The sequence below is a fragment of the Zonotrichia albicollis genome, chromosome 25 (assembly GCF_047830755.1).
Source record: "Zonotrichia albicollis isolate bZonAlb1 chromosome 25, bZonAlb1.hap1, whole genome shotgun sequence".
Classification (NCBI taxonomy): Eukaryota; Metazoa; Chordata; class Aves; order Passeriformes; family Passerellidae; genus Zonotrichia; species Zonotrichia albicollis.
Genome location: NC_133843.1, coordinates 4555281 through 4579945, shown reverse-complemented (window position 1 = coordinate 4579945; position 24665 = coordinate 4555281). Strand labels below are relative to the sequence as shown.

The window sequence follows — 24665 nt, the reverse complement described above, 5'->3', positions numbered from 1 at the left end:
GGGCTTTCTGCAGGCGGGCAGGGTCAGCTGCGGGCACTCTGGACTTGCTGCGGGCACCCTGAGCTTTCTGTGGGCCACCAGAGCCACCTGCGGGCACTATGGGCCATCTGTTGGCACCCCAGGCCACCTGCAGGCACCTCGGGCCAGCTAATGGCCAGCAGGGTCAGCTGCGGGCACCATGAGCTTTCAGTGCACCCCGGGCTTGCTGTGGGTACCCTGGGCTTGCTGTGGGCCAGCAGGGCCACCTACGGGTACTCTGGGATTGCTGCGGCCAGCAGGGTCAGCTGTGGGCACCCTGGGCCAGCTGTGGGCACCCTGGGCTTGCTGTGGGGTAGCAGGCTCAGCTGCGGGCACTCTGGGATTGCTGCGGCCAGCAGGGTCAGCTGTGGGCACCCTGGGCCAGCTGTGGGCACCCTGGGCTTGCTGTGGGGTAGCAGGCTCAGCTGCGGGCACTCTGGGATTGCTGCGGCCAGCAGGGTCAGCTGTGGGCACCCTGGGCCAGCTGTGGGCACCCTGGGCTTGCTGTGGGGTAGCAGGCTCAGCTGCGGGCACTCTGGGATTGCTGCGGCCAGCAGGGTCAGCTGTGGGCACCCTGGGCCAGCTGTGGGCACCCTGGGCTTGCTGTGGGGTAGCAGGCTCAGCTGCGGGCACTCTGGGATTGCTGCGGCCAGCAGGGTCAGCTGTGGGCACCCTGGGCCAGCTGGAGGCACCCTGGGTTGCCTGTGGGACCCTGGGCATGCTGTGAGCACCGTGGGTTTGCTGAGTGCACGCTGGGCATCCTGTAGATGCCAAAGTCAAATAGCTTTAAATACTACACCCTGGGCCAGCTGTGGGCATGGGGGGCAAACTGAGGGCACACTGGGCTTGCTGTGGGCACGTTGGGCTCATGCCATGCTGGGCTTGCTCCATGTTGCCCTGGGCTCTGTGCAGGAACCAAAGGGCTCTGTCACCAGGTCAGGCAGCCCCTGCCGCCTCTGTCACAAAGGTGCCCAGGTGTGACCTGAGCCCAGGGAAAAGCAGGTCCAGGAAGAAGCAGGGCTGAGGCTGAGTTCAAGGGAGCCGTCTCTGCCAGGGGGCTGCTTGCCCAAGATCAGCTGGTGTGTGCAGGGCAAAGCTCCTTGCAGCCCTAGATTTCCAGCTGAACCCAGCCTAGCTGATAATCATTAATATCTAGTACCACTGACCAGTGTTTTTCTGATGCCTCATGGATTTTCCATGCTGGAAGATGCTTGCATTGCTGAAAACTGGAGATTTAGCAGTGAAAAAGGCAGGCTCTGAATGACAGAGGGAGACTCACCCTGCAAAAAAAGGGTGGTTTTTTTCCAAGACTTTTTTGTCTGGTGATAAGGGCATACCCAGAAGGTCTCCACAGCCCTTCAAACTCTGAAAAGAGGGAAAAGGGCAAAGTGTATCACAGCAGGTCCCTGGCTGTTTGCACTGTCAAGCATTAGACAGGTAAATTATGATTTTGGTTGTAGAGATGAAGCTTTTCTGAGGAGGCTGTAACTGCACATTCATTTCAGAATTAATTCACTTGAAATGCAAAGCACTGAGAATATCAAAAGATCTCAAGGATATCAAACCTCACAGTGTTATTTTCACAGCTGGGTGGAAAGAAAATTGGGTTTTTATCTGCAGGTATCACTGGGATTCATCAAAATGAATGCAGTGCACAAGTTCACTCAGGTCTGGAGCCAGATGAACTATCCTGGGAAGCCATCTAGAGGTAAACACTGGAATTAAGAGGAAAGCTGCCCTTAAAAACACTCTCAAACTTCTTCACATCTCTAGTTCCTAAAACACCACCTCAATGGACATTTGAATCTAAGCATCTGTGAGAGACAGAGGGGAGTTTGGATGCTAAATCCCTTTAAAAATGAACTCACTTTTCTTCTTTGGAATCAAACAGACATTCAAAGTGGCCATGTGGGAACAGAGTGTTCAGGGTTTTTTTGTTGGCAAAAAGAAGGGCAGCCAAGTTTCTGGTGCCCCCCACATTCAACAGCTCTATCACACATAGATTTTTTGATAAAAAATATGAAAAATACCTAAATCCTTGAATTTCACCTCTGTTAAAAGTTCCACAAAAGTTTTAAGGGTAGGAAAAAATGAAATTAAGTTGAGAAGACAAACTTGCACAATTTTTACCTCTAACTGGCGGGTTAGCTCATATGAAACAAGCCATATGACTGTCACTGCATAATCAGAGTGTCAGGAGAGGGTTTTGAGGAGAAGATGAAGCATCCTAAGTGGAAACTGTCTGCACACTCTGTCAGAACCAGTGAGTGTTGCTAACTCAGCTGCATCTGAACCAACCAGAGAATTTCCATGGCCTGTTGGCAGCATTTAGCACCTTGGTGTGTTTTGACAGTAATACCTCCAGAAATGCAGCTCGGGGAGGCACCTGGCATTACAATTTTCCTCTCAGTCCAACAGCTCTGGAGGGGAGAGAGAAATTACCCAGAGAAGCCAGTGTCTGGCTGAGACAGGAATGACTCAGTGTCTGGACTGGGAACAAATATAACAACTTTCTGCTCTGGAAATAAGGAGCAGCATTGAAAATGAAAGGATATGAACTCCATCGAAGTATATTTGTGTTTTTTTGATGCCTGAGTTCAGTTTCTTAGTGCTTAAAGCACCACAGACACATTTAAAATAGAAAACTCATCAATATTGCAGAGTTAACTTGTTTAGATTTAAAAGAAAATTCATTATTAACATAAAACATTTGCAGGTCCTTTGAAGCCCGGGGGAATTGAATAATCTTGTGAGTGTTTATTTCATATCTATTTCATGTCTATGTCATGTCTATTTCCAGCTTGAATAATAATCTAAATATGTGTTTGAAGAGATTTTTTATTCATTATGATTTTTACCTATGTACAAAGTTGCTACCAAATTTGGATTGGGAGTTAAGAAATGGTTCTAGATATATAACATTTTTCCTTACCTGTGCTTCAAATTTCATTGAAGTATTTTCCTTCCTTAGTTTTATCTTGAAGCAATGAAAATTAGTAGATGCTACATTGTACAAACCTACAAAAACAAGAAGCAAAATCAGATTTATAGTAAAACTGAAGTTAGTGTATCTTGCATGTAGTAAATAAAAACAATATGCAAGTTATTTTAAAATTCACCTAATTCAACCAAAAAGTCAAATAGCTTTAAATACTAGACATACTTTATGTGAGAGCATTAGAACTTTAGAGGTATTTTCCCTTTTAATTGCAGTTCTACTCTGAAAAGGAAAAAAAAGGAATATTCTGGAATTTCACCTGATTTTTGTACAGCAACCACTGCACTCTTTCTTGGGAAGAGGTCTTTTTCCAAACTGTCACCTTTACAAAACCCACATGAACTTTTATTCACAAATTCCATCTCTGTTAGTGAGACTCCCTAAAACACACTTTCATATAGGGCTGGTTGTCCAAGATGTTTTCAATGCTGCTGGTACAAACAGACACTCAGCACATACCTTGGTGAGGGTCACAAGGATCTGTCCCATCACAGCCATTCTCTCTAATTATCAGCCCCAGGTTGTCTCAAAGTGAATTCCATCCAGGTTTCACTCAGAAGTCCTAAACCAGTGCCCTGAAATGTTCCATAAGTTATTTCTGTGAAATTGCATCATCTTCAGAATTCATTTTGCATTTCCAGCCGTTGTTTCCTACACAAACACTCACAACAAAGTATAAACTGAACAAACAACCAACACAACAACCTTTTTAAAGCCATTTTCATGGCACTTTTAACTAAGTCTATTCCAGTTTATGAGAGCAGAAGGTGGTCAGGCTCACAGTGGGATTCTTTGGGTGGTCCTGTGCAGGGCCAGGAGTTGAACTTTGATGATCCTTATGGATATGTTCCAACCTGGGATATTCTATGATGCTATGTAATGTATTTCAGTGATAACTCAAGCCAGTTTTGGCTTCCATTTGTTGGTTTAGGTTTCTGGGTTTGTTCTAGCATAGCTTTTGGAGTGTACTTAGTGTAGATTTACTCATATTCTCAATAAGAGTCACAGAAACCGATTTTTTCTGACTTATGGCTTGAAGGAAAAACCAGCAGTAAAAAGCACATTTACCTCCAAAACAAGTAGATACACTCTGTATACACATCACTTACATGACAAAGCTCCATTTTTGCAGAATGATGTTCCCTGGATCTGTGAAGAGGCTCAGGCAGTGTCTGAATGTCGCAGTTCATGTTACACCTGTATTTATGGCACAACTGTGTTCACAGAGCCTTTGCAGCCTTGGAAGGCTCTTTGTACAAATGAGGTTGCAAAATGGCAAGAACTTTAGAAAGGAAAATGAGCTGGAAATTAAAACTCTGCTTGAGGCACATCTGAAAGCCAATTGGGGTAAAAATTCTGTGTTTTCAACTTAAAAAAACCCACTCAGATATAGACAGTACAAACCTGGGAGCACAGAGCAGCAGTTCCCCACTACAGTGTCAAGTAATTCCTTTTTTTTTTTTACATCAGCGCAGGGTTTTTAATCATAGATAATCTATCATGATCACAGAATAAACCTTAAACCTTCTTTAAAAAAGGAAAACCTTTTGCCAAGCTGATCTGGTTTTTGTTAGATGAAGTACTGCTGTCAGATTTGGATAAATCAAGAGCTAAATTTTTGTGCTTCTTGGTTTCATTCTTCCCTCGTGTTCACATTTTCCATTTGAAATGTGTCCCAGTGGTTCTGTGATTTCACACTGTCCTTCTATATGCTATTAAGAGTCCGATCCTGTTGCCTTCTGAGTTCTGCCATGGACTGAGCTCAAAGGAACTGGGTTTCTGGTTAACATCCAGCCTGACAGCAAAGACTGCATCAGACCTTTTACAAAAAGCTGCATTTTGATGTCTTAGGGCTTTCCCAGGGTTTTACAACAAAGCAGTGTCATGAGTAAAGATATAAAAATGTCTCACGGGTAATTCTAAATTCTAGGTAACATCCCTTTCTAGATTCAAGTGTAAAAATAATTGTCTTTAGAGGCAGAAGTTTACACAGTGCTCTAGGAGCTCTCTGGAATTCAAAGGGATGCAGTCTCATCTATGTGGGGCTTGTTCCACCTGCTGAGTTGTTTTCATACATGTTAGAATTTTTGTCATTTGTTGTAACTTTGCTTGGTTTTCCTCACCCATCTGTGATTAGAAGCCAGATCTCTCAACATCTTAGGCTGCTTCGAGAGAGAACAATGCAAAAATACCCCATGTAAACAGGAAAGGAGTTTGTTTGGAAAGGAAAGATCATGTTTGTTAACCTGATTGACTCATCTTACCTTCTCTTTGGTGCCTTTACTGACTTTTAGGCCAGTGAATATTTACCCATTCCTTCTGACTAACTCCTCAGTCCTGACAAAACTTCTAAGACATAAAAAGAACTGAAGAAACAGAAGAATTATGTCTTTAAGGCTCTTAAAATTAGAGAAAAGTCCTAAAAAAAGTCCTAAAAAAAAAAAAAAAGTCTTAAACCAACATGACGTCAATTTTGACACAAACTGAACAGCAAGCTAATGCCTGTAACAAGTTTGCACTGGAAACTTGTGAACTAGCTTAGAAAGGAAATCTCAGGATAAAATATTCCCTGAATTCCTTCTACCAATGTCTTTTTAAAAGAATTCCTTACATGCAGCTGTAACTTCTTTTCAGAGGGAGAGGTTCACTAATACATAGTGAGGTGAAATAATTCAGGGCCTCGGCCTGTCTGAAGTTTCTTCAAACTTGACAGTTTTACAAAGGATATCAAAAAGAAGAGGAATGTTAGGAAGAGAATGGTGCTGTCAAAGGCAAACAATTTTGACTGGGAGGCTGGGATAGGCCAGGTGTATGAACTGATGTGGGGAAATAAGATCACACTAAAATCAATAAAGCCCAACCTAGATATTACCTCACAGAATATAAAAGTAGCATTAATTTTGCTTTAATTTATGTTGTTTTGTTTTTAAAAAATTACTCAAGTTAGTGTACCCCCACAGGTCTGGATGGAGCAGGCTTGGGAGGGGCTCAGCAATGGAAGAAGTCATTTATTCCCCAGCTCAGTCAGTTCATTTGCATTAGAATTGGAAAGATGACTGTCATGACAAGGAGCAGGCCTGCCAAGTGAAGCTGAATTCCATGTGATTACTTAAATGGATTTATTGATTTTCTTATCCTTAACACCTTCTATCTATCTATCTGTCTATCTATCTATCTATCTATCTATCTATCTATCTATCTATCTATATTTCTTAATTTTAAGCCACATAATTCAATCATCTGTACTTGCTGAACTCCACTGAAGTTAAGGATTAGACCTTTTATCTTAAGAATCCAGTCTGGTCACTCATCATCCTGTATTTTATCTCTTATGACTCACTTGTTTACTCATTCCACACAGCTAAATATTTTTTTAACCCACTGACTAGTTCACATTGAAGTTTCTTGCTCTTTGCTGTAACACATATTTTGTATAAATGGGATTTTTCTAAATAGATATATTTTGCCTGCTTTTTTAAAGTGTGCAAGGAAACATAGAAAGGACTCACCTTTTTCAGTGAAGATGTCTCTGAGAGAATACACTACAGGTTGGTTAGCCAAATACAGAATCCTGTGGCTCATAAAAAGGAGTACATATCTCTATGGCCGTGATTACAAGCTTTTGTAAGGGTTTTTAAATGAAGTATTGGGGAGATTAGTGGGGATAAAGAAATATTTCAGTGTTCAGAGGATAAGCACAGGTTGTGTTGCCTATGTCAAGCTGAGCTGATGCTTGTTTGCTTTTTAATGTTACCCAAACAAGTTTTGTCCAGGCACATGGTGGACAGAAATACACAAAGTTGGGGACTCATTCCTGCATTGCCATCACCTCCTTTGGTGCAAGCTTTTGGATGCCATATGCTCTGATCACACCTGAATTACAACCAGGGATAACACAGAGTCATCTTGGAATATATGGAGTTTTGCTCCACAGCAAAATATGGAGTTGTAAAGAGATCAAAACCTTTCCTTTGGAAAGAATCAGCACAGAGGGTTAGGGCCAAAGTTCTGCAAGTCAAGGAGAAGTTTCCCTGTGCTAGCACAGCACCACTGGTGAGCCCAGAGCCCCTTGCTGCACACTCAGGCTGGCAAATAACTGAGAGATCCATGTGGATCTCCAAAAGCAAAATTCCTTGAGGCTGAGGTCAGGATGCCTGTTCTAACTGTTCTGGCCAGCTGTCTGCCTCTGCAAGTGAGCAGGGGAAAAGAGCAGCACTAAGCAAAAAGCCTTGGGATCATCCTTCAGACCTGTTCCAAGAGCAGAACCTCTGCAATTCCTGACCATGGAGACTGGAGTCCAGCCACTCTTCCACAGGCTGTGAGACACTCACTGGCACACTTGCAAAACATCCCAGAGAACTTTTCAGGCCCCTAAAGCAGATAAAAAATAAACCCATTTATACAAAAGAAAGGTGCTTCCTGGAAGTGACTGTGCTTTGTATGAGCTTGAATCATGCCAAGTGCACTTGTCACAGCCGGATGTTTGCAGGCTTCCATTACCTGCCAGCCCTGCCTAAAGGAGCAGGGCAGGGGGAATTCGGTATGCAAATGACATGCAAATGACCCCTCTGTGGAATCAGTCTGGAGGATATAAATACTGACACAATCATTTTGACCAGTGTCTAATTATTCCCACCAAAGAACAATGGAATCCTATTATATTCTGGTTTTATTAGCAGGAATTTTAGTTGCTTTTGTATTGCTGGTTTTAATTGCAACTGATCATTTCTTCAAGGAGCAGATTCCTTCTGATGTTGACCAGCCAGCAAAGCTCCGCCTTTATCACTGTTTGTACACTCTGATGGACATTCTGGTGAGTCTATCATGCTCTGGGATACTGGGATTTTCAGAAAAGGAAAAGAGCTGAGTATGAATCTAAATACTGCAACTACATGTCATGGGAAGCACACAGTAACACAGATTTAAAGGCCAAAGGTTGATTTGGTTTCTGTTACCATGTATACAAAGCAGCCAGGATGAGGTGAGTTCTTTCAATACTGATATATCCATTCTTATGCTGCAATTGTATATTTCCATAATGAAATGACTGGTCCTGTGGATGACAGGAGGGCTGTTCATAATTTACATGAATAATAAGAACCCAAATTGCTTTGTCTAAGTGCACTCTGATATCTGTAAGGCAATTTCCTACATTCTGAGCTATTTGCAGTAATTTTCTCACCCTTGTTTCTGTTCTTATTCTGCAGTGACTAAATTACAGAATTATAGTTAAATACCATAGAATCAGGTAGGTTGGAAGACACCTCCAGAAGTCATCTAATTGAACCTCCTGCCAAAGCAGGTTTAGGCCTGTTATCACTTATTATCTAAGTACCTGTGAGCCAGACTCACTGTGCTGTGGGCTTTGCCATCACAGAAAGAAACAGCTTTCACCCAAAAAGCTTTCAAAGCAGGGAGCAGCAGTATGTAGGAGCAGCCTAAGCCCTGTCATGTCTGGCACGTAACATGTCAAAAGAAAGCCTGCAGGAAAATCAGAGTGGTTTCTTTGATGTTTGTATGAAGCTCACCTCAATTCTCTAATCCCCAGTTATACAGAAAGAACACAGGAACTTGGCCCCTCATCCTGAGAGGTGATTTTGCAGAAAGAACACAGGAACTTGTCCCCACATCCTGAGAGGTGATTTTGCAGAAAGAACACAGGAACTTGGCCCCACATCCTGAGAGGTGGTTTGGGCCACCACAATCTATTAAAGACTCAAGGGGGTTGCTTGAACTTACACAGCAGCATTCACCAAATCCAGTGGTTGTCCCTGATTCTCCTGTGGTACTTTTCTGTCTTGTCTGCCATGAAGAAGGATGCATATCTCATCCTACTCTTTGTTTTATGTTATATATAAACTTAATATAATACTATGACAGTAATACTATAATAGGACAATGTTATTAAATTCTCTAATTAGTGAGTGAACAGATTCTTTCAGGTGATACTTGTAACCCATTTATACAGCTTTTAAGTGTCTGTTATGGAATAAGTGCATATGCTCTCTTCATGGATAATACATTCCCTAAATTTCAGCATCCTTTTTCTGAATAGGTTTTAAGATGCATTTCATCACTTGCTGTTCACTGAATCAATCCACTCACCTATTTTTCTTTCAAAAGCCTTTAGGCATCTGCTGGTACTTTGGGTGCATTCCTGGTTTATGTTTTTGCTCAGAGGAGCAGCCCACACAGTGAGGACTTCACAGGTTTCTGTTTAAGTGCAAAATGCTTTGTGTATGACAGGGGTGCAATTAACTTATCCTGCCCATCCTGATCAATGCTGCTCTTCCTGTGCCATAGAGCTGTGCCACTGCTGTGCTGTGCTGTATGCTCCCGTAAAATCCTCTTTTTCTACAATACAAGACAGTCTTTTCCTCTCTTCTTCCACCCTACTTGTAATTTCTTAGAAAAGCAGCAGATAAGTGTGTACCCTCAACCAGAAGGTACATAAATGATGCTCCTGCTGCATCTGTCCACATCCCCTGCCATGAAGAGATCAATGACCTTGTGAAGTGGAAGAGATGAGAGGAAACCTCCTGGCTTTTGTTTTAAACTCCTCAGACAGATCTATGTTCAGACTAACTGTGCATATTGCACTGGAATTTGAAGCTTTGATGATAATTACTGTGGATTGAAAAGCACACTTCAGAGTGACTGACAGAACTTATCCTGCCCATCCTGATCAATGCTGCTCTTCCTGTGCCATAGAGCTGTGCCACTGCTGTGCCTGTGCTGTATGCTCCTGTAAAATCCTCTTTTTCAACAATACAAGACAGGCTGTTCCTCTCTTCTTCCACCCTACTTGCAAAGAAAGCTGCAGACCAGATAAGTGTGTACCCTCAACTAGAAGTTACATAAATGATGCTCCTGCTGCATCTGTCCACATCCCCTGCCATGAAGAGATCAATGACCATGTAAAGTGGAAGAGATGAGAGGAAACCTCCTGGCTTTTGTTTTAAACTCACCTAACCTTAAATATTTTAACTGAGGCATCTGGAGTACAGTTTATCATGGAGATGAACAGACACTTTCAGAGCATTATTTGACACACCCAAAATTGGAACCATCCCCAAAAAATACCTCTTTCTGTCCACTCATTAGGAAGGGAGCCTCAGGCCTCCCAGCTTCCACACCTGAGCAAATGCCTGTTCTTACTTGTCGTAAATCCAGATCACAGGAACTAGAGGGTATTTATGTGATACATTTAATGGAACAAGTATTACAACATTCTTCCCACAATAATGAAGATGTAAGTTTTCATCTTCTTAACCAAAATCCCAAAGACAGTTATTTGTGGGAATCCTAAAACCTAGCAAATAACCAACCCAATTACGCTAAAGACAGTGTTGGAAAAAGTAGCTTTACAAAGTGGGAAGACTTGTATTCCCTTTAGTAATGTCTCATTTTTTCTGTTTTACCTATCTAGGCAACGAATTTAAACCACTTGGGTATCATCAGGGAGCACACACTTATCAGGCTGATCACAGGGGGACTCCCAGCATGGCAGGATTCCCAGCTCTTCATTAAAGATCTGCATTTTGATGGGGTACCCATGAGGATTTACCTCCCAAGAGAACCATCTGCCAGCAAACGGAGAGGAGTCATCTTCATCCATGGAGGATGTGGCATTTTTGGAAGCATCAGTAAGGAACTGAAAGAGAAATGTGACTATTTAGCTTTTTTAACTGCCTGTTTTTAAAAACTCCTGACCCTAAGAAGTGGCTGAAGCTTAGTTTGAGAGACTGGAGATAGAAAGCAGTTAGTGCTTATTTTTAATTTTTTTAACTCTCTAATCTGCACGTATGTAATATTAAATTATTTTCTAATAGGATACAGCACTCTTTATCATAGAACCATTGAGATCATAAAATGGTTTGGGTGGAAGTGACCTTAAATACAATCTTCTTCCACCTCCTGCCATGGGCAGGGACATCTTTCTGTATCCCAGGTTGCTCCAAGCCCTGTCCAGCCTGGCCTTGGACACTTTCAGGGGTGGGACAGCCACAGCTTCTCCAGGCAACCTGTGCCAGGGCCTCACCACCCTCATAATAAAAATGTGTTCCTTACATGGAAACCAATTCTATCCTCTCTCAGTTTAAACCTGCCCATTTTCTAATAGTAAAAATCATAATAATTCCTTATTTTCCACACAAGTCAATGATCTGTCTAAATGTATGAATTCTACAGCAAGTCCTGATGACCAAAAGATTATCTAGATTATTTTTATTCTAATGAAAATCTGGGTACTCACTAAATAAGCAAGGGACTGACAAGATATTGTAGTAATATGTCATAAAAATATAAGGGAGAATATTGACTGAAGTTTTCTAAGATGTTAATTACATCAACAACATTTGTGCTTCAGGGAGTTATGAAAGAATTTGCCGGTACATAGCCAGAAAATCTGATTCAGTGGTTGTGTCTCTTGGGTAAGTGAAATTCAACCAGTGCTAATCCCTGAATTAGAGAACTCTGCTGCTTTCCCCCTGCCTCCCACACACCCCTGAACTTACATTTCTTTGAATATAAGATAAGAAACTGAGCTCTAGTGCTGTCTTCCCCACACTGCTGTTAAGTGGGAGCAAGCACGTGGCATGGAATGGCAATGGAAATACCTGAGACAGGGTTAAAGTTACAGGTTTGGTCACTGTACATCACCATCACCACAGAAATCATTACCTTTGTTTGAGGATAAGAAATTATAACCCAAATATCAGATTTTAGTATTTTAATATATGTTTAATATATTAAAATATAATAAATATTTTAATATTTAATATTTGTATTTAAAATCACCTGGGATTTTATAGAGTAAATAATGAGTCTAAAATTTAGTATTTTTTAAAACCAGCATGGACCACTGTTTCCTACAAAGATGTTTTGATTATGGAAAATACATGATGGTATAAAGAAACCTTAATTTCCAACAAATTTTTCCATTAAAAACTTTACTATTAAGGGATTTTATTAAGTTGGGATGAACTGATTTTGAGAAGGAAAGGAAGGAAAAGTTGTTCTGGTTTGCTTCAGCATGTAAAAACTTTAACCTAGATACAATTAATGCTGTAATTAATATTGGTTTGGGGGAGTTTTTGCACGGGATGTGTTTCAGATGAGACACTCAGAATGTGTAACAGCAGCTGCTTTTTCTACCCCCAGGTATCATTTAGCCCCTGAGTTCAGGTATCCAGCCCAGACTCTGGAATGCCTCAGGGCCACCGTGCACTTCCTGAAGACTGCAGACACCTACGGGGTGGATCCCGCTCGGATTGTTGTTTGTGGGGACAGTGTAGGGGGCACATTTGCTACCAGTGTTTGCCAGGAGCTTGTGCACAGGACAGATATCCCCAAGATTCGTGCCCAGGTGCTGATCTATCCATTTCTCCAAGCTCTGAACTTCAATCTGCCATCTCACCAGAAAAATGCTGCCGTTCCCTTCCTGCTCCGGGAGCGCGCAGTCCATTTTATTCTCAAATACCTGAATAAGGATTGCTCCCTGAAGGAACCAATGCTGGCTGGTTCTCATGTTCCTGAGACTATAAATTTGAAATACAGGAAATGGATAAGTCCAGATCTTATTCCAGATGAGTTTAAACTGGGCTATAAACCACCACTGCCCACTTTGTTTTTGCCTCAAGTCCATGAAGAAGTGCAAGAGCTGTTTGAACCCCGGGTGTCCCCTCTGCTGGCAGAGGATGCTGTTGTTTGTGCTCTCCCTGACACCTGTATTGTCACCTGTGAGCATGATGTGCTCAGGGATGATGGGCTGTTGTACAAGAAACGCTTGGAGGACAACAATGTACATGTGACCTGGCACCACGTGGAAAAAGGCTTTCATGCTGCAGTGGGATTTTTTGGGTATGGTATTTTCTCTTTCCCATCATCAAATACTATAATTAATCATGCTGTAGACTTTATCAAAGGCTATTAAATAATTTTCTTGCATACAGTGCACTGGTATTTAGGAAGAGTGTGATTCAATTAAATTATTCAGTTAAATTATTCAATTAAATTATTCAGTTAAGTATTTACTACCTATTTGCCCATTAGAATCAAGGCAAGAACTGATGACATTAGCATGGTCTGCTGAATTCTGATTTTTACTTGCTATTACTTAAGAATGTGATGTTTAGAGGCTTTTTGTAAGCTTGTTTTGATGCTCTCTTCTTGCATTGTAAGAATTTTTGTTCTCTTCATATGTCAAAGAATAAAAACTCATCACAACAAAAAAGATTCTAAATGTGTAAGTTAAAACCCCATACAGTGTGTGAATAATTAGCTATGTGCACATGCATGCACACCCAAAATCAGTGTGGCAATACCTCTGGAGAGTGGAGATTTCTTCCCTACTTTAGAGATGAGTAGTAATTACCATCAGAGTGTCTGTACAGACAAACAATAGATTTGCATTTATGTTTAAAATCTGAAGGAAGGAATTGGGGGTACTTACAAACCTGATTTTAAAGGGAAATGGGGGACAGGCAGGTTGGTACAGTCCACATGGTGCATAAGATGGGTACCAGGAGGTACCTGAGATTGCAACAGGATGAAGTGAGGGAGAACTGCTCAAAAATAACTGAATATGTTCTAAATTATATTCTATAAAGTTCCTTTCAGAGCAGCTGATTGTATTCAGCTTACCTGGCTTTTGGGGAGAAAGGATGTAAACAGCATGGAACCTGCCAAATAATTTCTGTGGATATCCAAAGCCAAAGAAAAACCTGAGGTCAATTGTTATCTTGCTGTAATTGTTGCATTGCTTATTAGGAGAGATCCACACTTGCTAAACACAGATGCCAAAAATAATTGCCAATGCATAGCAAAATAGCTGGGCATACAATGCCTAGGAATTGTAAAATGTTGAATTGTTGTGCAACCACCTTGCCTTTATAAATCCATGCACACATGACTGTGGAAAGAGGTCAGTACATGTCTACTCTCTGCCAGGCAAACTGTGAGTAGGAAGGAGACTGTGGGCTTAATGTTCCATGTTGTCACCATGTTAAAGAATGCTGGTGACAGGTGAGCTGATTCACATCTCTGCAGCAACAAGTCACTACTCGAAGGTTCCCATTCTCCAGTCCCTCTCAGCAAAATTAATTTATATTTCTTCATGCTCTGTTGACACAACAGAGAGTTTATTTCTTTCATTTTTCCCGTTCCAGGCAATTTGCTCTTCAAGCAAAGAAATGCTTCCAAGGGTAAATAATGTGATAGTTCCAAATGTTCCACTCTTTAGGGATTTCAGGATCTGCTTTGGTTATGAAGACAAAGGTTGGGTCACCAGCTCACACATTAGTAGCTGAAGCTGGGCCAACAGCTTGTATCTGCTGTAAAAGTGTTGCAAGATGTTTCACGATATCGGAGAAGTTGGAGACGGTTGGCAAGTGCCAGAGCTAAGGAGGTCTGTACAGTTCCACCTTGTATTTTGTAAGTTATGAGATGGTCACAGATGATCTCATGCTATTTTACACACAGTTCAGGGCAGCATTACACTCCTTGCCAGTTCAGCTACTCAATACTTTTCTCTCCTTTATCAGTCTCTGGAATTACGCCTCATTTATAGGTCAGTGTCCAAACTTGACACTGATCTACTCCTGAGATTTTTCCATGGTTCTTTATCCATTGATCTTTAGTTTACTACAAATAATAACAAATTTAGCTTTATAATATATGAGCAGCATTATTAGTTCTCTAGATCACACAGTTCTCTTTAATTATGGGCTAGAATCATTGAGTGCAGATGGGTACAGCAGATGCTGAAATAATGTATTCTTTCTTTCACCATGACTCCCAGATTTTCTAAACCTCAAGAAATCACATGATCTAACTGTCTCCATGGAACTTCCTGTACTTTATTTTAATTAATTTAATTAATTACAGATCAGCTATGTGTCTTGCATTGCTAAGATAGAATGTTTGAAGACATAGTCCCCTGTCTTGGTTTGGAAAGCCAGGTGTCTGCTAAGGAAGGCAGGAGCCTCCCCTGAAATGGAGAATGTAAACCCCCTCTGAATTGCTATGAATTTTAAATTAAGGGGCTCTCAGGCAAAAAATATGGGAGCAGGAATAACAGGTCTTTAATAGGGAAGAAAATAAAAGGATAAAATGAACAATGCAGTAAAACAAAACAACACTGCCAGAGTCAGAACGCAACCTGACACCCTGTGGGTCAGGCTGTTGGCAGCAGTGCCATTGGAATTGTGGCTCAGCCCTCCTGCAGTGTCAGGGCTGGCTCTGCTGGAGCAGGATCCTGGAGAAAGGTGCAGTCTCTGCCTCTGAAGGTCCAGGGGCAGAGGCAGCTGCTGCTCCTCTGGGAATCCAGTGCAGAAGCTGTGCTGGTGTTCCAGAATCTCCAGATTATATCCAGGTAGGAATGCTTGGCTCCTCCCTCTGGGCTCACATCTCCCAATGGGATGCTGCAGTTCTTATCAGCCATGGAGGGGCATTCAATGGCTGTTATCAGCAGGTGTCTGCCTGGAGAGAGGAGTTATTGTGGAAGAGATAAAGAAAACTGCCCACTGAACAGAAGACAACTGCCATCCAGATGGCAAATTGAATACAATTTGCTTGTCAATCCAGGAGTTTTGGACACCAAAATCATTCCTCAAAGAATTATGCAGCGAGAGAGTGAGGACTGGCAAGCCCAGCTCCCTTTCAGGCTTCCAGCACCAGAGGGTTCTCATGCTCTGCAGAACCCAAAAGGAGCTTCTTGGGTCACACAGCACTTTCTCTGGAATGTTTCCCAGTATCCCAGTGCAGACTTCCATTTACAGTGAGTTCCGTTGCCAGCTAATTAAGCACCACGATCCAGAGGCAGGGAACATTTTACATCTGCTACACCTGGCTCAGTATTTCTCCTTGCATGTGCAGCCATATCACAGAAAAAGAACAGGGAATGACGAGATTTCAGGCCTGGACATTAAGCTTTTCACTGGAAATTAATAAGAAAGGGAGTCCCTGGTAGGAGAAAATAGGGCTTAGCCTGGTCTATCCCCTGCTTTATCTCACAGGAGCAGAGATAAGGTCAAAAAATTATCAGAAGCTAGAGAGACCATTTATTTAAAAGATTATGTAGGGAATGGTTTCCTCAAGCTTGTGAATTGCTGAGACTAAGCTTACACAGCGTTAAGTACTACTCTGTACCAGGAATGCCCAAAGGGAAAAAGCACATTATTAACTCAGAAACCAGCTAGTTTGTTTCTTTGACAGCTTCCAGCACATCAGGTCTTTGTGTGGAGCCCCTGCGGGTGCTGTGAAGTCCAGACCTTGTAAAGGTGCCCTAATGAGTCTAAGACCTACCAGCTGTGGGTGAATTGGCACCAAAAAGATTTAGATCACAGAAGAACCATAGGTGGTAAGAACTGCAGTACAAAGGATCTGTCACAGGTGTCAAGCGCATTCTTAGATTCCCCAGAAGGGCCAAATCTGGTGGGTGTACTCAGACCACACCTCACCCACTGGGACAGAGTTTAGCATAGGCTAATTAATGCCTTGCACTATCAAATGCTGAAGAAAGGAGCTGCAGCTGTGTTTTGTGCAACAACATTTCCCAATGCTCTTGCCTGAGTTGCAAGAAAGCTGAACGCTTTGTGCACCGCCGTTTCCCAAGAGTGTCCCAGTTGCCAGAAAATGTGCCTTTTACCTAAATCCCTTATCAACATGGACATCAAATGCCATTACGCAGAAGGATAAACAAAAAGGAATGTGATTTTACACTTATCATATGAATAACCTTCTGGCAAGGGAGGGAAAGGCACAGGGACATTGGGAAATGAAAATCCACAAAGATTTGTTGGATAAAATGAAGAAACAGTTTGGATGAAACACAGAGAACGCAGAACATGGAATCAGCTGCTTCTCAGAAGGTGTAACACCAGATGAACTCCAACCTGCTCATTCTAAACAGTTTCTGAAGTCAGGTATCAAGTCTGAGCCATCTCCTTTGCAGGTCATGGACTATGTATGCTGAAGCCCTGAGGTTCTCTGTCTTTAGTTTAATTTTATTCTACAATTCAAGGTCAGCTCATCCCTTATATTACTTTGTTAGTATTTAAGAAAAAAAAATTACAGACTTATTTTACCCACACTGTGATTTTTCAGAATGAGAATGTGCTGCCTTCACAGGCTAAGCAGGCTGCTAAAAACACTGCTCCCAAAGGTGACATCACATGAGCTGTCCTTTACAGATATTTTTTGCTTCAAGTTAAATCTTTTCACTAATTATTTGTGTATGGGAAAATATGTTAGCTCCAGAGGAAGATCCTAGAGCTCACCGCAGAAAAGAGTGAGCTGCTGATGTCTGGTCAGTGCTACTAGCCCTGACACCATGAAGTTCAAGTCTGGTTTTCAGCAGTTGGAATCATATTCCTACCTGGAATGACATCTGTACATAGTATCTTCCTGGAAGACAGAGACTGCAGCACTGCCAAGAGGCAGAATAAAAACCCAAATAAAAATCTGCTGCTGCAGGAGAAGAGCCATTGAGGAGGATGAGGCAAGAACAGCTCTCTGACCAGGCTGCAGCTGCCTCTGGGTCCACTGGACTCAAAGATGCAATGTCAGAAGAATCCAAAATCTGCCACACAGGTGATGAAACATGTTTGTGACACTGAGCCTTGATTTCAATAAAAGTCTGAGAAAGTGAGGCATGGAAGCACAACGACGCAAGAATCTGGGCAGCTCAGAAGATGATTACCAAGAAATGCTGTGCAGGAACTCACAAATAATAAAGACTTGCCTGTAACCAAAAACCAGAGAGAAAGAACAAGTTTTTGTCTTCCTATAAACTGCCACTACACAAGTCATAGTTCTGCTGTGATGGGCACAGCCTTGTTACTGCAAATGTGAAAACCCTTGTGCAAGCCTCTCCCACAACTAATTGTTACTGTCTAATTGTATGGTTGGTTACCACATGTTTTTATCTTCCTATTGGCATTTTCAAAACTGGATTATAACCACAACGAGAACAACTAATCCTATGCCTTTACCTGCAGAAGTCTTAAAGTCTGAAAAAGGGGGAGGAGGCCACAGCTGGTTCCTTCTCAGGCTCCTTCCAACACAGCAAGATGGAACTTCTCTTGGTCATTTTTCTTGCTGTTTTGACTGGTATTGTGGCAATTGCTTTCTATTATGAACACCCCAAAGCAGAAATTCCTCATGGAATCAGTGAGCGCCGAAAGCTTTATGTTCTTCATTACTTAATGAACTTTGGGCTTGGTCTGGTAAGTAAACCTTAATTAAAGCTTGAGTTTTGAATTCTGTTTCTGTTAGAGGGATAATGGTTAGGTGATCTTTTTTAAAATCAATGTTTGAATAAGTTGCAAATATTCAATTGGACTGATTAGGTGATGTAAGCAGATTCCTTCAGCTGTGCTGGGCATAACAGACTCCCCCTCTTTGCTATACAGCACCAAAGGCAGTATTTGTGAAAGCTAAAATTGGGCAGACTGTGCAATTCCCAGTATTTTCCTGAAGGTCTGTGTTTTAGCTTTTCATGCCTGCTGCCTCAAGGCACTGCTGGAAGGCTTAGAAGGTAACTTGCCCTGTGTATGTGGAATTTCTGCTCTGTATAACACCGTGCCTGCTTACAGAGTGAGCAGCTAAATGATGTCTGTGATCTCAGCTCTTCTCTGCAGCTCTGTCATTCTCCTCCTGAGGCATCTGAAGAGAGCTGCCACATTCATCATCATTTGCCTCTCAATATGCCTGAACAACTTTCTTCTTTGAGACAGTACACAGAATACCTAAAGTGACTTTATGTGTCATTGTTTTTGGCACATTTTTGATCCTTCCTCGCTTTTCATCCTTGTTTCTTTTCAAAACTAAAACGTGACATGCACTTGTCTTTCTGCTTCATCAATCATCCTGTATTAACTGTCGCCCCAGTAAATTAGAAAACCCTTCTGTGATACCTAGACTAAGCTTCCTTTAGTTGTTTAAATTGTGAAAAAAACCTGTTCAGTCTTTTTGGCTCGTGCATTACATTTCACTTCAATTCCACGCTCTAATGTTGTTAATTCTTCGGTTCTTTACCTGCCCCATTGCTTGGTAAGTTTTGTTTGAAGTCAGTGAGCTCCCAAGAAGGTGACTCACACCATGTCTCTGGTGCCACACCCAGGCCTCCACACTGCTTTTTAACTGTAATTTTTAACTTCTGATATTACAATTTTGCATCCTTTCTGCTGGCCACTGAGAGGCCAAGCACATGCACTGTCAGACACTGCCTGAAAGGAGCAGAGAGATAAGGACACTAATGGAGGGTTAAAGCAAAGTTTAAATGCAAGTAGAGTTCAAGTCATGTAGCAACTCCTGCTATGGCTGTTGGGCAAATTACTTGTGCCAAATTCTTTCAAGGGTTGACAAGCCATGAAGTTAAAACTGCATGGAAAATTAAAGTGTACAAGTATATCCAGTGTTTAGCTAGGACAAAAGGCAACACCAAAACACTCTGGTTGATAAGGTCTCCCAGGACTCCTTTTTCAGTATTTTCAAGACAAAGATGATCTCTTTATATTCCATACAGATATAGCTAATTGCAGGTTTAACCTTTACTGTTACAAAATTATTAGTGTGAAGAAAGAAAGTACCAGAGGGAAATTGAAGAATAAATAAGTAAAGTTGTTTTCCCACGGATAAGGACCAGGAGTTCTACAGAAGGAATCTATATGAGACTGTAACTTTGCCACCAGACAATCCTTCCTGTGTATGGGATCAGCTCTGCAGATGACCTAAAACAGGATACCTACATCAAATTTAACTGAGCCACATGAGGTCTGTGAAATTTGAGGTGAAAACCACAAGGGCAGGTTTTTAGGATCTAAGCAGTGCAGACATTTCTATGTATAATTCTCATTTAAATGCATATGCATGAATAATGGCAGCACAACAAACCCATTAGAGATGTCTGCTGTGGAAGGAGTGCAAAATTGAATCCAGTATAGTGGAAATACAGTGATACTGTCTCATATTTTTCATTTTGAGCAGGAATAGACTAGAGCAGGCTACAAGTGAAACAGCTTATAGCCACGCAGATGCAATGGAGTAGATGAGCCCACAGTGACATAAGAACCTGAGGCTGAGTGCTTAAGTAAGAATCAGTGAGCTGTGAGATGATCAAGCCTGGGTTCAAAGCTGTTCTTGGTCAGAAGGACAGAGATGTGGTAGATTGTATGGATCTTTTTTCCCCTCCAAGTCTGGGAAACAGAAGTCTTGGCTATGTTTCTTCATCCAAAGCTAAAGTTTAAAATACTGTAACTACTGTCTCTGTATTATGTTCAGGCACATGGTTACCAAAATACCTGACAAGGTCAAGTATTTGACACCCTTTATCTACTATTGATAATTTGATTGTTTTCCTACTGAATTGACCATGGAGTTTAAAATTTTTCATTATCAATCTCCAGGTTAGGTAGAAACTTACACTAATTTGGTCTCTTGTGGTTTCTTTTATCACCAGGCAACATTTTTGGACAAAGTAGGTGTAATCTCAGAGGTCCATCTCCTCAGGGTTATAATGGAGACAATACCACCATTAAAGGATAGTCGTCTTCTTATCAAGGACTTAAGGTTTGAAAGGGTTAAAGTGAGAATTTACCAGCTAAAAACATCAAACAAAAACCTAAGAAGGGGAATTCTTTATTTTCATGGAGGAGTTGGCCGGTTTGGAAGTATCCGTAAGTAACATCAATAATATGAGCTATAACTGCATGCAGCATCCAGAGTGGTCAGGGAAGGCACCACAGGCATCACCTGGTCCCACCTCTCTCCTCCAGCAGGGCCATCCCACAGCACAGGGCACAGGATTGTGTCCAGACAGCTCTGGAATATCCCCTGAGAGGGGCACTGCACAACCACACACCACAGAGTTCCTGATCTGATTTGCTATATCTTAAATGACAAGAGTTAGTAGGTTTAACACTGTAAATTAAAAAAAAAAAAAATCATTACAGCAGAATCAATTTACTAACATGCAATAGGCATCACGTTAAATTGTCTTTATATAGATTGCATGTCTAGAACAGTCTCTGATCATTTTTAATACCTATTTTCTTCCTTCCTGTTTATGCTTATGAGAAAAGTTGAAAATCTCCTTAGAATTTTATTTCTTATTTAAAGCACTCATTTTTTGTTCATAAGTGTGTGCAAGCTTATATGTGTGTATTGTGCTGTGTGTCTTTATAGTGGAAAAACAAGGAAAAAACACATTTTGGAATGTGAATGGGAAAGAGATGAGCTGGTGTCTCATGCACAAGAAATATTCTTGTACTGGATTTAGCTGACTTTTTGTTGTTTTTTTAAAACGATTTCGCCCCTTCAAAATCACTTTAAAAGTGGCAGTGGTGGTGCTGTCTGTAACTTTTCAAAGAGGGAACCAAAACACTGCATTAGTTTAAATTCCAAGTTTCTTACTGGCCAGAAGATTCTCACAGCTGTAAGGAGAGGGTGAGCAATGCCCAGATCTGACCATGCCATATGCTACACATGCTCTGTAGCATTAGCCATGCAAGAGAGAGAACAATTTCAGAATGTTTTCATTCCATTTATTTTTAAAGCAAGTAACAATTCCAGTGAACTTTTCTGTTTTACAGGGGCCTACGAAAGAAAGTGTCGCTATTTCTGCAGGAAGACCAATTCGGTGGTGGTGTCTGTTGGGTAAGGGGAGCCAGCCCAGACTCTGACCCTAGGTTTGCAAGCCTTTGCTGCAGTCAAGCTCCTTCTGAAGTACAATCAGTACCTATCCTCAATGATCCCATGCCTTTCACCTTTCACAGCACTAATTCCTTTCAGGAAGAATTAGTCAACTAATCCCCAACTGTTTATTTCCAAATGAAATCCATTACAGTAATTTTATAATTTGTAGCGAGCACTAAGACATGAGGATGTTTTTGTTTTCTAGAGCTCTATTCAAACCACCTTAGGCTGTTTCTCTTGAAAGTACAGTTGACCAGAACTCCAAATAATTCCTTTTAGAAGTTCTGAAAAATCCAAGAACCTCATGAGTTTAACATAAGAGGTTACAAGCCAAGCTTGACATATCCACTCTCAAAAGGAATTTATAAACTTGACTCCATTGTCTTAAATTCTTCAGTAAGTTATACTTGCAGGCACGATGCATTTGCATGAAGAAATGGAACAAGGAAATCCACATTTAATCCACATTGTATTCAACCTGAGATGACCATTAAAAATATTTCTCTGATTAGCTGTAATACTTTCTTAAAATAAACAATGCCTAAAAGTCCAGGCAAAGAGTTGACTACAATTGCACTAATTGCTGTTTATGTCCTAAAATACTTGAAGAACCAATAACTCATTGATTCTGTTTAAAGAATTTGGCTTCCAGAACACTGAAAACCTTTCAGATTTTCATTATTGATTTTCTGTGCTCATATTTTCTGTGCTCATATTCTCCAATAATTTGTTGTTATATGTTAATTTTCTGACTGGAATTAATGATAACTGATTGACACACCTGCCTTGCCAACTAATTCCAAAACAACTCTCATGTGCCTTCAGTCACTTACAGAAAATGTAAAGTATTTTGCAAAGGTAGAAAAGTGTACTGACTCTCCCAAACATGAACAGTAGCAAATAATACATCAAAACCACTAATTTGGATGAATTCTATTGCTGCAATTATAATCACAGAGTACTTTCCTGTCTTTTGAGAGAAATAAATGAATTACAAGATTCCACTGGGGCCATTCACTAGAAATGGCTATGCTAAAACACTTTCACTCTTATTTAGGTATCGTTTGGCTCCTGAGCACCCATTTCCAGCCCAGTTGGAGGATTGTCTCACTGCTACCATCCACTTTCTGAGGACTGCACAAGACCACGGAGTCGACCCTTCCCGCGTTGTCATCTGTGGGGACAGCAGTGGAGGGACACTCACTGCTGCTGTTGCCCAGGCACTGGTGAACAGAACAGACCTCCCAAAGCTGAGAGCACAAATCCTAATATACCCTTTTCTGCAGTGTGTGGACCTAAATTTGCCTTCTTATCAGCAGAACAAGGGAGTCCCCATTTTGCTAAAGGAACGAACCCTTGTTCTTGGCTTGAAGTACGTTAATGTGGACTTGGGCGTCATTGAAGAAGTATTTAAAGGCTGCCATGTTTCAGAAGATAGGAGACTGAAGTATCAGAAGTGGGTGAGTCCTGACTACATCCCTCATGAGTTTAAAACAAGAGGTTACAAACCAAGTCCAACATATCTACCCTCAAAAGAAGTCTGTGAAGTCTCTGAGCCCATGTTTGACCCTGTTTTTTCACCACTGTTGGCTGAAGACAGTGTGATTGCTCAGCTGCCTGAGACTTTCATTTTGACCTGTGAATTTGATGTGCTCAGAGATGATGGACTGCTGTACAAGAAAAGATTAGAGGACCATGGAATAAAAGTGACCTGGTGCCATCTGCAGGAGGGGTTCCATGGAACAGTGTTCTTAGCACTTTTTGGTAAGGTGGTAGGATTCCGCTCTGGAGCTAAAGGCCTGCAAAAGATTGTAAGTTTTCTAAGACTGTTGTAAAATTCCATTTCTTGCTTTCTTTTCCTGATTCCTTTCTCTTTTTGCTTACAAACTTTTTTTTTTAAATCCTCAATTTTCCTTTCCTTAAATCATCACCTTAAATTTTTGCATTGCATCTGTGTTCTTTCTACCCACTAATTTGATTGCATGATGGCCTTTGCTTAATTTTCTCTCAGGAGAGGCAAAATCAGGTGAATTTACATTTCTTTCCTCTGCCAGATCTTCAGTTCTCTCTTGTAGCCATTAAAGATCTCATCCTTATAGCATGGGGTTTGCAATGTGGTCTGGTTCCGTGAAGTTCTGGTACTGTCAGAACACAAAACCACATTTGAAAACAAGCTGGGGCAGGTAATAGGGTGTGGATCTACAGGATCAGTATATAAAGAGTAGGGTTGAAGACTTAAGAAAACCTGTATCTGGTGAGAGCTCAATTTGAGACAAGCTTAAAAAGAACTGAATGTAGCAGGATAAATGTAAACATAGACAGAAATGAAAGAAGGGGAAGAGAAGGAGAGGAAGAGAGGGAAACGGCAGGCCTGGAACTACAGATGTTATAACAAGTACTGGTTAAAGAAAACAACATCTATTAAAGAAAATGCATATACATTTTATATATAGATAATAGATACATGGGAATATAAAGTACTATCAGTTCCTTTACAAAGTGTAGGCCAGCACTGCCTGATGCAGGAAGGACTCTCCCTTTGAGAGACAGTATCAAATGCCATTGGGGAGAAAGAAGAATGATTGAGAAAATTAAAAAAAAAATCATCAAAGTTCAGGTCAGTCTTAAACTGTTTACAACAAGAGATGAATGAGCAAGGAAACCAATGCAAAATAAAATGGCATTACAAAAATGTAAAGCTATTTTCTCAGAAATGACCTCAAGTATTGCCAGAAATGTCAGTAAATGTTTTACTTACACCATTCTGAGGTGAATGTATAATTGTAGAACAGTGTCATTGTTTCAGGTTTTGTTATAAACTTATGTCCTGAATTAAAATAACTTATGATGCCACTAGACTCCATTGTCTCAAATTCTTCAGTAAGTTCTACTTGGAGGCAGGATGCATTTCCATGAAGAATCAAAAGCAGGGTCAGGATGCAGTTTTACTGAC

The 24665-nt window shown here is 41.2% G+C and overlaps 2 protein-coding genes and 1 long non-coding RNA gene across 4 annotated transcripts; 2 read left to right on the top strand and 1 right to left on the bottom strand.

Moving 5' to 3' along the window:
• The first annotated feature begins 646 nt into the window (after positions 1 to 646).
• LOC102072962 (arylacetamide deacetylase-like 4) lies at positions 647 to 13434 on the top strand. Of its 2 annotated transcripts, XM_074558658.1 has the most exons (5): positions 647 to 1726; positions 7752 to 7829; positions 10446 to 10662; positions 11385 to 11448; positions 12179 to 13431. In XM_074558658.1, exons 2-5 carry the CDS (start codon positions 7818 to 7820, stop codon positions 12948 to 12950), a joined length of 1065 nt encoding a protein of 354 aa, XP_074414759.1. In that variant the 5' UTR covers positions 647 to 1726; positions 7752 to 7817; the 3' UTR covers positions 12951 to 13431. The 2 variants fall into 2 exon arrangements, with proteins under 2 accessions (XP_074414759.1, XP_026652681.2); XM_026796880.2 differs by lacking the exon at positions 647 to 1726 and having other exon boundaries at positions 6952 to 7829; positions 12179 to 13434.
• On the bottom strand, positions 1298 to 10919 carry LOC141731808 (uncharacterized). The gene is made up of 4 exons (XR_012583744.1): positions 10584 to 10919; positions 3476 to 3591; positions 2951 to 3036; positions 1298 to 1383 (listed from the first exon to the last, which is right to left on the bottom strand). It is a non-coding gene; the product is annotated as an uncharacterized LOC141731808 (long non-coding RNA).
• Positions 13435 to 17875: 4441 nt separating the features above from the next.
• Positions 17876 to 23904, top strand: LOC102073136 (arylacetamide deacetylase-like 4). Its single transcript, XM_005492935.2, has 4 exons — positions 17876 to 18243; positions 20478 to 20694; positions 21610 to 21673; positions 22770 to 23904. The coding sequence occupies exons 1-4, from the start codon at positions 18088 to 18090 to the stop codon at positions 23545 to 23547; spliced, it is 1215 nt and encodes a 404-aa protein (XP_005492992.1). The 5' UTR covers positions 17876 to 18087; the 3' UTR covers positions 23548 to 23904.
• The last annotated feature ends 761 nt before the right edge of the window (positions 23905 to 24665 follow it).

What these genes read in the sequence shown, in the direction of transcription:
- LOC102072962 (XM_026796880.2), top strand. Translation starts at nt 7,662, where the DNA reads ATGGAATCCTATTATATTCTGGTTTTATTAGCAGGAATTTTAGTTGCT. An exon ending in ACACTCTGATGGACATTCTG is followed by an intron (nt 7,830 to 10,445) that starts GTGAGTCTATCA and finishes TTACCTATCTAG; the next exon opens with GCAACGAATTTAAACCACTT. An exon ending in TCAGTGGTTGTGTCTCTTGG is followed by an intron (nt 11,449 to 12,178) that starts GTAAGTGAAATT and finishes TTCTACCCCCAG; the next exon opens with GTATCATTTAGCCCCTGAGT.
- LOC102073136 (XM_005492935.2), top strand. Translation starts at nt 18,088, where the DNA reads ATGGAACTTCTCTTGGTCATTTTTCTTGCTGTTTTGACTGGTATTGTG. An exon ending in TGAACTTTGGGCTTGGTCTG is followed by an intron (nt 18,244 to 20,477) that starts GTAAGTAAACCT and finishes TTTTATCACCAG; the next exon opens with GCAACATTTTTGGACAAAGT. An exon ending in TCGGTGGTGGTGTCTGTTGG is followed by an intron (nt 21,674 to 22,769) that starts GTAAGGGGAGCC and finishes ACTCTTATTTAG; the next exon opens with GTATCGTTTGGCTCCTGAGC.